This window comes from Cetorhinus maximus, chromosome 19 (genome assembly GCF_964194155.1).
Source record: "Cetorhinus maximus chromosome 19, sCetMax3.hap1.1, whole genome shotgun sequence".
Lineage (NCBI taxonomy): Eukaryota > Metazoa > Chordata > Chondrichthyes > Lamniformes > Cetorhinidae > Cetorhinus > Cetorhinus maximus.
Genome location: NC_135897.1, coordinates 40,011,779 through 40,027,531, shown reverse-complemented (window position 1 = coordinate 40,027,531; position 15,753 = coordinate 40,011,779). Strand labels below are relative to the sequence as shown.

Below are 15,753 nucleotides of genomic sequence, written 5' to 3'. Positions count from 1 at the left end.
ATGGTATGTCATGTCATAACCAATTTATGGGGCTACAATCATCATGATATCAGTTTCTAAACTACAAGAACTCCACTTGTCAATTCATCAGAACCCCTGAGAGTACCTTAAACTTGGGATGTACTTTCATGCACCTATTACCCCTATTTTCGGTGATTTTGCTTAGATATCTTAGTGGCATTGCAGGAACTTAAATCATGTCACTAGAAGAGGCCGTGAGGTGGGGTGGGGTTGGGTGGGTGTGGAGGGGATGAATTTTTTGGGGCCTGCAAGAGTGGCAAGTGTGGTGGGTGTGGTGACTTAATTAGGCGGGAGTTGAAATTTCGCTTTCCGGACGGCAGTTTCAGATTTGGAGATTAATTCAGTCGTGTGTTTGTGGCGGGTTGGGCTTCACATTGTCCCATGGTGGTTTCCAACTTGTAATCCCATGCATTCCACAAATGCTCACTATATTAAAACGTTTTCTAATTACATCCTGCCTTCATGATAAAGTCAGCGGCACACAAGAATCTCGTGGCACCCAGTTCACATTTGCTTAAAGATGGTACAGTCGGCTTTGTGCCTGAGCAGTTTTCCTTGTTGAACTGTTTGGCAACAAGGGAGGGGACTAGAATGGCAGCTTGCTTGGGACTGACAAGGATGATTCAGTGGTGAGGAGAGATGTGGAGCTGGGTTGGGGCATGGAGGAGTGAAGTGGAAAAGGCTTGGCGTCCTGGGGTGGTGAGAGTCAGTCAAGGTATGAAAATGAGAGGCTTAAAGGGCAGTGGCGTACTGTCCACATGTGGGTCCATCTCAGGGTGTTAGCTGGCAGAGTGCAACCAGGGCTTTGAATTCACCTACAATGTTTCAGTTATCCCCGCTGAGATTACTCTTGGACAATGTCCTTTACAATGCAAAGAAGGGAGGGCCAGCTGATCCTGCAAGTTCAGCCTTGTCCCACAGAGTGGCGAGTACAATACTGGACACTAACAGGAACATTCAATAAAAAGTGAGTGCAATGGGCAGAATCTTCGGTTCTTGCTGGTGACAAGCTTGGAGGCAGGAAGGGAATTTAATTAGGCAGGATACTGACAAGCCTGAACCTCGCAGCCTTCCCATCTCTGCCAGAATTAAGTTCTGGGCGGGAAGACCTATGGTTAACCTGTCCGACCCACCAACAGTTGAGGCCCTTAAGCGGCCAATTAATGACCATTTAAGGGTCTCATCCCGCTACCGCTGGTATTAGCCTAGCTGCAGGCAGGCCTGTCACCATGCAACTTTTTATAGCAACTAAAACGCGTGGCCAGCTTCTCAGCTCCTGGGGGCGGCGGGGGGAGGTTTGGGGGAGCCCCTCAGTCAAAGGCACTCAGTGCCACGAGGGGGTTGGAGGCCCAATGACCCATTGTGAGAGCGCCCTCCTCAACACCCTTGCTGTTGACCAGCCTGCACCCCTCACCTCATCATCCCCACCCAGTGAAACAGCAGCACCACCGCCTCCCCCCAGCTTTACCAGTGCATACTAACCTTTTGCGATTCATGCACTAGGACACCCAGATCCCTCGCCATGTCAGAGCTCTCACCATTTAGGTAATATGTTTCTTTTTTATGCATCCTATCAAAATGGACAACCTCACATTTTCCGACATTATATTCCATTTATCCAAATGCCCTGTTATAACATCATTAATAATAGATTCTAGCATCTTCCCTATGACAGATGTTAAGCTAACTGGCCTTTAGTTTTCTGCTTTCTGTCTCCCTCGCTTTTTGAATAAAGGAGTTACATTCGTTATCTTCCAATCTAATGGAACCTTCCCCGAATCAAGTGAATTTTGGAAAATTGAAACCAAGGCATCAACTACCTCTCTTGCCACTTCTTTTAAGACCCTAGGATGAAGTCCATTAGGACCCAGGGATTTGCCAATCCACAGTTCCAACAATTTGCTAAGTATTATTTCCCTGGTGATTGTAATTTTCTTGAGTTCCTCCCTCCCTTCCAATTCCTGATTTACAGCTATTTCTGGGATGTTACTTGCATCCTCTATAGTGAAGACTGATGCAAAATACCTGTTCAATTCATTTGCCATCTCCCTATTTTCCATTATTAACTCCCCAGACTCACTTTCTATAGGACCAAAACTCACTTTGTTAACTCTTCTTTTATAAATATAGAAACTCTTACTATCTGTCTTTATATTTCTAGCTAGCTTTCTCTCTTACTCTAATTTTTCCCTCCTTATTAACCTTTTAGTCATTCTTTGCTGTTTTTTATATTCTGTTGAATTTTCTGACCTGCCTTCTTTGCGCAATTATATACTTTTCCTTTAAGTTTGGTACTGTCTTTAACTTTTTTAGCTAACCATGGATGGTGGGTCCTCCCCTTGGAATTTTTCTTTCTCGTTGGAATGTGTCTGTTCTGTGAATTCTGAAATATCCGCTTAAATATCTGCCGCTGAATTTCTATTGACCTATCCCTTAACCTAAATTGCCAATTCACTTTCACTAGCTCTGCTTTCATGCCCTTATTAAAGATTAAAATACTAGTTTTAGATCCATTCTTCTCAACCTCAAACTGAATGTAAAATTCAATCATAATATCATCACTGCTACCTAGGGGAGGCTTCACTATGAGGTCATTAATTAATCCTATCTCATTGCACAATACCAGGTCTAGTATAGACTGTTCATACTGTCTACACAGAACCACTTTTCTAGTTCTACCTACGTCATTGGTACCTACATGGACCACGACAACTGGATCCCCCTTTTCCCACTACAAGTTCCTGTCCAGCCCTGAGCAGATGTCCCGAACCCTGGCACCGGGCAGGCAACACAGCCTTCTGGACTCTCGCTCTTTGCTGCAGAGAACAGAGTCAATCCCCCTCACTAAAATATCCCCCACTATCACTACATTCCTTTTTGCTCCCCCGACTTCAATAGCTTCCTGTATCACGATGCCATGGTCAGTTTGCTCATCCACCCTGCAGCCCCCTGCTCTCATCCAAACAAGCAGAGAGAACCTCAAACCTATTGAGCAATTGCAGAGGCTGACACTCCTGCCCTCTGGGTCCCCTTGCCTGCCTCACTCGCAGTCACACCCTCCTCTCCCTGATCACTACCAAATCAGAAGGCTCTATCCTAAGTGGTGTGACTGCTTCCCGGTACAAAACATCCAGGAAACCTGCCCCCTCCCTGATGTAGTGTCTGCAGCTCAGCCTCCAGCTGAATGGCTGAGTCGAAGCTCCTCAAGCTGCAAAAACTTACTGCAGACTTGTTTGCCCGTGGATCACACCAGCGTCCACAAGTTCCTACATGCTGCAGCCTTGACACATCACCTATTCTGCCATCCTTAATGTGTTATAATTAATTACTTAGTTATATTATTCACCTATTTATGATTTTTAAATAAATTTTATTCACCTTACCACCAATTTGTATACTATTTTAAACCTTAGGACTGGAACAGACCTTAACCATTTACCAGATACACACCTAACAAACAGCTAACTCCTTTCCTCGTAGTAGAGTAAGTACCAATTCTTACAGGGTGAGAAAGGTAGAAAAAGCAAAGGTAAACAAACACCCCACTCCCCTCCCCCTCCCTGCCCCCTCCCCCTCCCCCCCCCTCCTCCCCCTCTCCCTCCCCCTTCCTCCTCCCCCCCTCCCCTTTTATAGCCCACCCATACCTGCTGCATTGCTGACTGACAGCAAGTTTCACTACTGTAAAGCTTCCCCCACTGCGTGATCGCATGTGCCTCCCATGTACGGCACCAGCATTTTAAATTTTAATTGGAATCAGCAAAAAGAAAGTAGGTGGAAGTGGCTCCCACTTCCTATTCCGCTCTCGGGAATGGCGCACCACAGTTAAAATTCCGCCCTATATGTCCTAAATACCATCCCTAGTTTTCTGTGGTGCATTTAATTCATGTCTAAAACGTTAATCTAGCAATTTTTTGAAACTCAGAGGAGCTGAGGCTGAACTCCCAATTTTGTGAGGGTTACAAAGGGAGTGGCAGAAATCGTACAGCAACTTGTGGCCATTTACAATTCATGGCATATTTCCTTCTTGGTACAAGTTGCTGGGGTTTTCACTCTCTGCTATTTTCCCAGCAAATTCTGGGCCAATATGGTGCAATTAAAGCAATGTACAGTAGAGGGCAACATATCATTGATCTATGCCAATAGAATACTCTTGCATTGGCACTTGGTTGGTATATATTTACCTTGACATAGTGGTGCTTCATCCTTGGATCCAGGTTATAAATATGTGACAGAGGAAAGTTGTAAAATAACATATCATGACAAGGACTGCTAAGCTTACACTTTATATGGTGACTTTTAAGCTCTCAGCATTTCTAAAAATGTTTTACAAGGCAATGAAGTAGTTTTGAAGTACAGTCAAATTTGTTATGTGGGCAAGTATTTAACTGCCTCAATAAAAAGTTGACGGGACTATTTTTTGACCTCCTGCTTACTGTCAGAGTCTGTCCGCTATGAGCATGTTCTAGAATCATAGAATAACACAGCACAGTTTGTTTCAAAGAGCAATCCAGTTAGTCCAACTCCTCAACTCTTTCCTCATATCACAGCATTTTATTCTTTTCATGTATGTATCCAATTCCCTTTGGAAGGCTACTGTTGAATCTGTATCCACTTCCCTATCTGTCAGTGCATTCCAAATCCTAACTACCCACTGCATGAAAACGTATTTCCTCATGTCCCCTCTGGTTCTTTTGCCAGTCACTTTGAATTTATGCCCCTCTAGTTATTGACCCTTCAGCCATTGGAATCACTTTAATCAGATGGGGTGGTGGCACGTGGATTAAATCCATGGCGAGAAGGCCCCAGGCTCTGCCACCAACTGAGACCCTTAAGTGGAAAATGAATGCCCACTTAAGAGCATCTTCTTGTTTCCTGTATTAACCCAGCGGTGGACGGGCCTGTCACCACACAGGGAGTGTGACAAGCAAACCCGTGTAGGCCACTTGTGGTCTCCTGGGGCGGGCGAGGTACAACATTCAAAGACCTGATCAAGGGACGTGGCATTAGGAAGGTGGGGGGTGGGGGGGCACTGAGAATCAACCACCTAGCCCTTCCTGCTGATCCTCTATACCACTCTCCCCCCACCCCACCTCCTGCCATTATTTACCTCTGGCCTGGGTCGCCCCTCAATCCTGGGCCTCCAGTGGATGTTATTCCTGCAGCAGCCACCATCTCCCTGCCAATGCTGCTGAACAGAAAAACTGCCAGCCTCTGATTGGCTGACAGCTCTCAGTAGATGGGACTTCTTGCCCCATGGTCCTGATCCTATGGAAGGACCACCCATGGCCTCTCCACTGCCTGACTGGCTCATGATTCAGCAGGCTTTTCCCTACAGAATGCAATGTGGGTCTGTTGCTGGCTCTCCAGCTGACAGATGAGACCCCTGTCTCCTCCACAAGATTCCACCCACTTTGTCTGTGTTTACCCTATTTAAACTCTTCATAATTTTAAACAGCTCTATCAAATCTCCTCTTAGCCTCCTCAAGGCAAGCCTTGAGTTTGCATGAAATAAGAGGCAGTAGAGGGGTTAAAATCAGGGCCTGGAAGTGAAGAATATGGAAAAGGTCAGAAAAGGATACCAGGAAACAAAGGAATTCTTTGTGGAACTTATCCAAAGAACCCTAAGCAGCAATCTTTCATATTTGGGATCTCTGACTGAGTGGCCAAACATAGGGGAGAATTTTCTCCCTGTCGGGCAGGCTGAGAGGGGGTGGGTGCGCAGCCGATTGCCGCTTGCGATTGGCTGCACGCCGCCATTTTACGTGGGCGGGCCAATTAAGGCATGCATGTGAAAGAGCGCAGAAATCTCCCTGAGGCATGTAGCTGCCTCAGGGAGATTCATTTGATTGTGAAAAATGGAAAAAAAGAATTTTTAAAAATTCACATATGTCGCCTCATGTGACAGTGTCACATGAGTTGGGACATGTCTATGAATTTTAATAAAAATTTTTATTAAAGTTATAAACCCTTCATGAAACCTCATCCCGCCCGTGGATGAGGTGCCATGAAAAATGCGAAGGCCGCCTGGGCTCTTCGCCTGCCCGCCAACCTTAAGGTTGGACGGGCAGTCCTGACAAGTACTTCAGTTAGTTGATAAATGGCCTTAATAGGCCTTTGACAGTTCGGTGGGCGCGCAGCCAACTCTAGTGCGCACCCGCCGAACTGAAGATCGGAATGACACGCGGTGACGTCGGGAGGATGCCCGATGCCACCGCACGTCATTTTACGCATTGGCGAGCGGGGTTCACCCCCGCACACTGACCAGAAGATTCTGCCCATATATAACTAAGTTCTACTATATTGTGCTGGAGAAATACACTTTCCCACTATTGTAATCAATTGGATTTGATTTATCTGTAAGCCTGTGACAAGAATGGCACAGGCCTTTAATCTGCAGAAAATCCATTTGACTAGGCAGCAGAAAATCATATTTGTAGCATGCTGTAAGTTGACACCTTGCTGTGAATGCCCTTCTACATTTACTGCAGCTGCCAGTTTACCTCATAAATTCACAATAGACGCAAAGCAGTTCCTCAAAGGTTATAACATCAAAGTTAAACATGAGGCAAACAGACGAGGATGGCCCCAGGATCGATGACCTGCTCTGTGCTGAATTGTTTGATGTCCATCAGATTCGGGTAGGTGTGCTACAAGGGGGTGTTCAGTACCATTGAACTAGAGAAGGGATGAAAATCAATCAGCTTTCCCACACTTGATAATTATGCAGTGACCTCTGCTGGAGCGCGTGTATGTGAATGTCAGCGGAGAACAGCAGAGGGCCTGGATGTGATCAATAGTTGAACAGCTGACTGACATTTACAGTTTCAGTTTGTGCACGAGGACTGGCTACTTGGGTCAAATGCTGGAGAGTAACTGGTGTCTGTGGAACCACTCCTTAACCGGAGTCAACACATTTAGGAAAGGAGGGGAGAAAGTTGGATAACAAGAACACTGCAAATCTCTTGGTCACTTTAATTGATGGGGAAATGTGATTTGTTAAAAATGAGAAGGCAGCACAATAAAAAAAAGCACATAGCTGACAGATTCCATCCTAAATCATAGGGTGGGATGTTAACCCCCTAAAACAGGTGGGTTTGGATGCTTAAGTGCTTAAAATCTGAATCCCAAACCCAACCCATCTCCAAACAACCCACTTCCTGTTTTAACAGAGGTAGGATAGGGGTTTGGGAGGGCTGTAGGCAACCAGCCTAGTCCCAGGAGCCAAGCTGGTAATTTAACTATTGTAATGCAGCTATGTACCTCATATTTAAGCAGCATATTAAATTTAACACTGGCTAGCTGAGTTTCTCAGGCCTCAGGAAAACTATTGGCTAAAAGGAGGCGAGAACTCATGCATCGAGGAGCTAAGTGTCTTTCCATTTACCTACTAAATCCAGTTTACCCACTTCACCCACCCGCCATGATCAGATTTCCCACCCTCACTCCGAGGCCCTTCAGATCACCTCCACCAACCACTCTTCCGATCCCCACCCCCACTGATACTTCCAATCTCATCCACCCCAAATTATCCTAATCTTCCCCAAGACCTCCACTCCCCTCCACAAGGCTTCTGATCTCCCCCCCACCGACCTGATCACCCCACCAACATCCACCCGCAACCACCCCCACACTCTGATCTTTAATATCCACCAATCCCTGACTCTTATTTTCCCTCTGACCTTGATGGCCCCCAATCCAGATCATGATCTCTCTTCTTGCTTCCAATATGCTTTCTGGCTTTTGATCTTCCCACCTGCTCCAACCTCCAGTCTTCCTTATGGCCTCCAATCTACCCGCTGACCACCCCGCCAACCTTTCTAATCCCTCTCTCCCTCATCATCTTGCTGTGGCCTGGTGCTGACAGCTTAACTTGACAGTTAAATAAATGCCCTGTAAACACTCATAGACCTGAACCTTGCAGTAAGCTTTTGTAAAGTAGCAACAGATTTGAAGTATATTTATTTTGCTTGACAGCAATAAAGAAAAGGTTAGAACTAACATGCAATATTTAATCACTGTGATCTGGTGAGATGACACATTTTATAATTTTTCCGCTGTATGGAATCCAAGTGCTTTGGTTTAGTTTGATAATGAACTCAAATCTATAATGCATTAATCCTGAAGTCAAATGCCAGCAAGTTACACATGATTTGCCATGCAGTTATAAAGATCTTTTTTAACAACTTATTGAAGCTTTACAAATGATTCTATCGTGGCCAATTCATTTTAATGCATTTTTTTTGCAGCAGATGGACAAACATGCAATAAGAATAACATTATTACTGAGAAGCAGTTAATGCAGTTTGCTGCAAAACTGGGAAGTAATTGGCAAGTCTTTGCCATTAGTTGTCTTGATCTGCAGTCCCAAGATATTGAGAAAATTAAGGACAAAAATGCAGACCCTACAATACAAATATTTCAGATGTTGCAAACATGGAAAACTAAGGAATTGAACAATGCAACGCCTTCCAATCTTTGGAAAAAACTCATAGATGCTAATATTGAACCTGAAGCCAGGATCCTCCTAGAAGGTACAGAAAAATGTTTTTTTTTAATTCTTTGAGATGTTGTAGAAAAAATCCAATTATATAAACAGAGGGGGTGCTTTCCACTGTTGTTCAGTGGCTAAAAAAATGGCAGCAGCGGCCAATAGAACTGGAAGAAAAACTGGACGAATTGCTAAAATTGACAGTTTTATCCTTCACTACGCTGGTCCTTATTTTCTGTCCCAAAAATGGCACATTAAAGTTCATTAAAAAAAATTGTGTTTAAAATATACAGTTGCTTGTTGCGCCCTTATTAATGCAATTCGAGGCAAGCACGCAGCAATTTTTTGTTTTAATTCTCCCCTGCAATCATGTAGCGGTTATTATGTAATGATTACCTCATCCTCTCAGTTGGAGTTAATTCATCAGTAGAACAGTTAAACGCTCTTGATGTCATGCGATTGTTACATCTAATAACCCAGTGCTATGTTTAGTGCGAAAGGGCTGACTGCTGGGGAGGGTCCCACTGTGGGCTATGTCCCATCCTAACTAACTGCCATGGAACTTCTAAACTATGCTGCTCACAGGCATGTTAATCAGCCTAGCAACACTAACTCAGGAGCACATTAGACAGGTGAGTGTATTAAACTGTTTAAAAATCCCCCAAGTGCACTGATTACTTCTACATTACAGTCTCTTTCATGTTAAATCAAAGATCCTAGTGTTTTATATTGATCATTACAAATACTAGAAGAAATTTATATACAAACTTAATTTATAATACAATCTACACAAGTAGATAACATAAGACAGTTTTTAAACCATGAACTGTTGTTGATTCTGTTGCTGATTTCAGATCTCAGGGGTTGATTACATAAATAAAACAAGTACTTCGGCTCTGATTTGATGGATATTAAATCAGTCTTTCAAAATCCCGAAACGGCTTTGTCAATTAATCAAACTGTACAAATTTGCTGCTCAGCTTAATTTTCTAGTTTCCCCACTGTACAGAGCTCTATTACTGTCCTTGATCACTACTGTACTACATGAGTGGATGTGACATGAAATCAGCATTATTGCAGGCAGGTCCTGATAGGCCAGGATTCTGCTGCTAAGGCTAACAAATACATATTGAGCTAACTCATCAGTGAAAAACTGACCTCATTAGAATTTCTATTCACCACAATTGAGATAAAAATTGAGTGGGGATATTAAAACCCTTCATTTTAACAATGAAAAACGTCTTCCAAAGAGACAATAACAGTGGGCATTTATGCTTGGTGATAGGTTTCATCAAGACAGAATGGTAGTGTGTTGGAGATTGCAGGATTCATAACCGATGCACCCAATCACTGTATTAAACATAGCACACACAAATGAGGATGTTGCTTATTTTTCCAACAAACTACATATGCTGCTTTCATTTGATTGTCTAGAATGGTCACTGAAGTCAGTAAAATCATGTTCAAGAGGACAGATTAAGAGCTGAGAGTAATAGATTCAAAAATATGGGCCTGGAGTTTCTGCTTGTTTGTGTTTTGCCAAAATCAGGAATCCAGCGTAAAAGCTTATGGAATTTTAAGCACAAATTACGTTCATTGCAACTGGAGTTTTCAGCAATCTTTTGCACTAGATTGGAAAATTTTATACTAGAATCTGCCCCTGCCCACAAAACTGGCCGCACTCCCAGTACAAATGAATCAACATTGGGAGTTCCCCCTCATTGCATTCCTTTGCAGGCCTTTGAGGAAGCTGTAAAAAATAAGATGGATCTTTTGGGTGCAAAGACACTAACATTTTAAAAGCTTTTGAATGCATTTTGTTTTTATTTGCTAAGAAATTGGCTGCCATGCCCCAATATAATTAGTAAATGGTTCTATATAATTTAAAAAGTCACTTCCAGTTATTTAAAGTTGGGTTAATTACAGATGATGGACTACATACAGATTAAAGTCCTTTATTTTTTGTGATCAACCCATTTTCAGCTATATTAATCAAACTACCTCAAATTACTGCTCTTCACTATGTGAAGAAATATTTTTTAATACAAAGTGTTTTTTACAAATTATGTTTTAAAACACTGCCTGATTGTGATGGTTCACAGCAGATATAACAATCAGTGATACGCAATTGCATTTGAGCAGAAACTTACAAAAAAAACTTCTCAAAACTAGTTCAATTTTGAATGTAGTTTTGTGCCAGATCACTGATTGCACCTAGAGTGGAAATTCTATCCCAATGTTAAATTTGACACATAAATTACATGCACTTCTTAAATTATTTATATTTGAGCTCAGTGGAAAAATTCGTTGCACTTACATTGAGCTGCAGCAAACTAAAATAATTCCAATATGAAATGGTTGAATACAAAATTAATAAGAAATTTATGTCTACTGAGTTCATAGTAATCAAATTAATAAGAGATTTACCAATATACTGCAATTTTCTATAGTTAAGTTGAATCATTCTTAAACAGGAGCATTGGCCCTGAATTTCCACAGGGATTGTCCCAACTTCCTGCCATAACCTCAGCAATAGAATGATGAGGCCCTCAAATGGTAGCTGCTTCCAGCCATTTATGGCATTTCTCCAAAGCTTCATGTCCTGTCAAAGTTACAGCAGGAGGTCAGGTGAACACCCACAGCAATTCAGAGCCATTATAGGCTCGACTTTAGCTCTGTGCAAGTGGATAGGTTTTGAATGAGTTAAAATCACACCCATTGTATTCTAACTATATTTTTGAAAACACAGCCAGACAGGACAGTGGCTATAAATTGAACGGCATTCATCCAGAATCTTTTTAAGCTCTGTACCACCAGATTGAGCCACTGTTGAGTTTAAGTCCAGTGGAAATCTCCTTACAGATCTGTTTGTCCATGCCTTTTTTTGTTCTCTTTATTTCTTACTTTTATCTCCATTTTGTTTTTTTGTTGTCTTCTCCTAGGTTTCTGTAATCAATAAGGATGCATGAGGAACATGATGAGTAGACTATGTGAGGAGAAGTCTTTAAAATCCATTATGGAACCATTGCCACAATCATTTGCCGTTTGCCTAATTGCAGATTACATTTTTCTACATTGTCTATTTTATAAAAAAGCAGGGACTTAAAATGAAACATTAATTTTTGTACATTACTATTTGAATAAGAAACTATAGACAAGTTACTTTTACAAAAACATTAAATAAATTGGTAAATGTATATATTTCTTCCTTTAAAAATGTGGACTTTTGTTTATCTCTTATAAGCAGTGAGCTTCATTTGTATATAATGTAAAGCTTTTTTACTCTTAAAGCAAAAAGCCAATGTAAAATGTGATTACAAAGTGTCACAGAAAATGTACAGAGACCTGTTTTGAATGCCTAGAAAGCTTACTTTTAAATTGATGTTTAGAATTTTAATCACAGTCATGTCTTTTTCATTGAGAAATTAAAATAAAATCAAGTTTTATATGAAATAGTATAGTTCATTTCTTTCTAATCCAGACATGGGCAAACCATGGCCCACGGGCCACATCCAGCCTGGGGGAGCTTCTACTCTGCCCTATGACTGCATTAGGGAAAGCACACAACTAGACTGGTTAAGTGAGTGACTGACACCAATGAGCGTGAGTACATATCTATGCGAGTTGAGTGCTAGGGTGGCCAGGCATCTGGTTTTGTACCTGACACTGGTTTTTATCCAGTCTGGCTACTGTCCAGTACTAGATGGCTTCACATCCAGAATTTCATCCCTGAGTCCACTTACCTTAGTAAAGCACTGGCAAGGGCCTGTGTTCCTTTCCTAGTCTGCAGAAACCTCGATACAACAGAGACGCAAAAGTCAGGTTTCTTGTAATACTTTTTCCACCACCACATCCCCCACGCCCCACGTTGCTCCTATAGTACAGAATTTCCAAACATGGTGACGTTATGTCCGTACATCCTAGTGTTGACCACATACGCAATTATGCATCTCGTGCAGGATGTGTCACCCGACATGTGTTGCAAGATGTCTAATTTTGGTGACCTGCGGTGCTGGCCACCCTATCGAGTGTGCATGCGTAACTGTTCCTGGCACTTATTGGATTGCCATCAAGAGTTACACTGAAAATAAAATTCCAATTGACAGCTTCAAAGGAAGTACTTAAAGGCCAACGATCGGAGGCCATAGGCGAGCTTTCCTTGGTGAGTGCTACTTGTTAAGGTAGGTGAGCACGTGGAGGAGCAATGGGAGCAGCACAAGGTGAGTGCATATTTAAGATGACTTTACTAGATCAAAGCATTTATGATTTGTATTTTGATTTTGCAAGTGTATCCAGTTGTAATTTCAAAACTTCAACTTATTTTTCACTTAGGTTTTAATTCGCTTTATGAAAAGACAGGCAAACTCTTATAACTCTTCCCCATTTCACTCATTCCCTCACTGAAGATGCTGATTCTCACTGACGTTTAGTGCCTTGGGTGCTGGCAGTCCAGTATTTGAACCTGGTACCTTCAGATCTGCATTGGCATAGTAATACCCTGAAAACTGCCTTCACTCACTAGAATGGTTATAAATCTATAATCTATTTATTAAAAAAATCATGCATCTATGTATATGTCCTGTCAACCTTTTACATTATAAATGTTTATAGCCATATTTATAATGGTACCAGGGATGTAGAATTTCAGTGAAGTGGGAAGATAGAAAAGCTGAGTTGTTCTCCTTAGAGCAGAGAAAGTTAAGGGTAAGGTTTTCAAAATCATGAAGGCTATTCATTGGGTAAACAAGGAGAAACTGCTTCTGCTGGCAGAAAGATTGGGAACCAGAGGACACAGATTGAAGTTAATTGGCAAGTGAACCAGAAGGTGGCAAATTTGTAGACCTGGCAAAAACTTAGGCCAGGATTTTGCACTTGTTGGGTGGGCTCGGCGAGGGTGAACAGGAGCGGCCGGGAAGCCGACCACTGCCCGCAATCGGGCCGTGATCGCGATTTCACGCTGGCGGGCCAATGCGTGAAATGCGTGCTACAGCTCTCAGCTGCAGGGGGAAGGAGGACGGTGAGTGGGGAACTTCGCGCATGCATGTGGGTGTGCGCAGGAAAAGCTCACTGAGGCACAAAGCTGCCTCAGGGAGCTGAAGATTTAAAGAATTAAAAATAAAGATTTTAAAATGTTAAAAAACATGTCCCCTCATATGACTCTGTCACATGAACAGGGAAATGTTATTAATGAAATGAAATGTTATAATTTTTATTTAATTTTTAATTGCTGTTAGAAACCTCATCCAACCCGTAGATGAGGTTTCCTAAAAAATCTAAAGAGGGCTTGGCCTTTTGGCTTGCCTGCCAACCGTAAGGTTGGATGGGCAGCAAAAAATGTCTTTTAATTATGACTTTAATGGCCTCAGTAGGCCTCTTAATTGTTGGCGGGCACGCTGCTGATCAACAATGTGAGGGGCAAATTTGCTGTGATAGCTTGGGAAATTACATGAAAAGGTATGACAGGAGACAGGCAATGTTTAGCATTTACAGAATTAATACATGGTTTACAACAAATTTACATTCCTTTGAGGCACAAAAACACAGCAGGAAAAGTGATCCAACCATGGCTAAACAAGAGAAGTTAAAGATTGTATTAGATCAAAGGAAGAGGCTTATATAGTTGCCAAAAAAAGTAGTAAGTCTGAGGATTGGGAGCATTTTAGAATTCGGCAAAGGAGGGCCAAGAAACTGATAAAGAGAAAATAGAATATGAAAGTAAACCAGCGAGAAACAGGCTGTAAAAGCTTCTATAGGTATGTAAAAAGGGAAAGGTTAGCAAAGATAAATGCCCACTACAGGCAGAGACAGGAGAATTTATAATGGGGAATAAGGAAATGTCAGTGAAACTAAACAAATATTTTGTGTCTGTTTTTAGGGAGGAAGATGCAAAAAACCTCCCAGGAATACAAGGGAACAAAGGGGCCAGCAATAATGAGGAATTGAAATAAATTAGTGTTAGTAAAAAGTAGTTTTGGAGAAATTAATGGGACTGAAAGTTGATAAATCCCTGGGATCGAATGATCTACATCCCAGTGTTGAAAGAGGTGGCTGTAGAGACTGGATGCATTGGTGTTCATCTTCCAAAATTCTATAGAATCTGGAACAGTTCCTGCAGATTGGAAGATAGCAAATGTAACTCCACTATTTAAGTAAGGAGGGAGAGAGAAAATGGGGAAAGAAATAACATCAGCAGTAAAGAAAATGCTAGAATCTATTATAAAGGATGTGTCAACTGGACAGTTAGAAAATAATGATAGGATTAGGCAGAGTCAATATGGATTTATGGAAGGGAAATCGTGTTTGACATACCTTTTAGTGTTTTTGAAGATGTAACTAGCAGAATCGATAAGAGGAACCAGTGGATGTGAGGTATATGGATTTTCAGAAGGCTTTCAATAAGGTCACACACAGGTTTGTAAAGCAAAATTAGATTGGGGCTAATATACTGATATGGATTGAGAATTGGTTAATGGACAGGACACTGAGAGTAGGCATAACCGGCAGGTCTAGCACAATGGTTTCTGCTGCCCTAGGCAAACCTTCAGCCTGGTGCCATCCCCGTCAACAAAAATACTTTGGAAAATGCATACTTTAAAAGGCTGAAAATTAAATTTCCCAAACTCATCACGCAGTTCCACAGCCTGCCCAGCCCTCAGCTCTTGCTCCAGTCTCAGCAGCCTCCAGTTCCAATGCTCAGTGCTCCATTGTGAGATCATCACCCAGGAGCTTGCCTAGTCTCTGAGGTCAATTTGAACTTAAAAATATGCACGGATCTCTCAGGTTAGGTAACCGGCTATGCATTTTTGACTGGCACCACCATTCCCGGCACATGATGCCGGATGATTGAAGATGAAATTAACTGTGTCTGTCTATTATTGTGCAGATAAAAATTCTGTATCCAATAAATCCCACATGCACTCTTATCCATCTGGAAAAAATTGTCAGACAGCTAACTCATGGCAGGTAGTTGCATTATCACGGGCCGGCATGTTGGGAAACTGCCTTCATAGTAACCCAAAGGTGCAGCACTGTCTACCATGATGTTCTTTCGGCTTGGCACCACTTAGATTCGTGCGTTCCACTCCCACACCTCTCACAAGACCTCGACCTGCAACATGAGATCATGATACCTAGTCAGGTGGCTGGAGCTGGGTGTCGCCCATTCCCTGAGTACCACCCATTCACTTCCCGGTGCATGCCAGATAGAAATTACCCGTATTGATTATTTAAATCCCTATTAGTTT

The 15,753-nt window shown here is 42.2% G+C and overlaps 1 protein-coding gene across 3 annotated transcripts in view; it reads left to right on the top strand.

The window, feature by feature from the left end:
• Positions 1-11,962, top strand: part of LOC144693761 (uncharacterized) — a 92,711-nt gene extending 80,749 nt beyond the window's left edge. For 2 of the 3 annotated variants that reach the window (XM_078563765.1, XM_078563763.1), the window contains 2 exons: positions 8,268-8,552; positions 11,452-11,962. In XM_078563765.1, coding sequence (XP_078419891.1) covers positions 8,268-8,552; positions 11,452-11,468 — 302 coding nt within the window. In that variant the 3' untranslated portion in view covers positions 11,469-11,962. The remainder of the gene's footprint in view (positions 1-8,267; positions 8,553-11,451) is intronic. The other variant, XM_078563764.1, reaches the window with a different exon arrangement.
• The last annotated feature ends 3,791 nt before the right edge of the window (positions 11,963-15,753 follow it).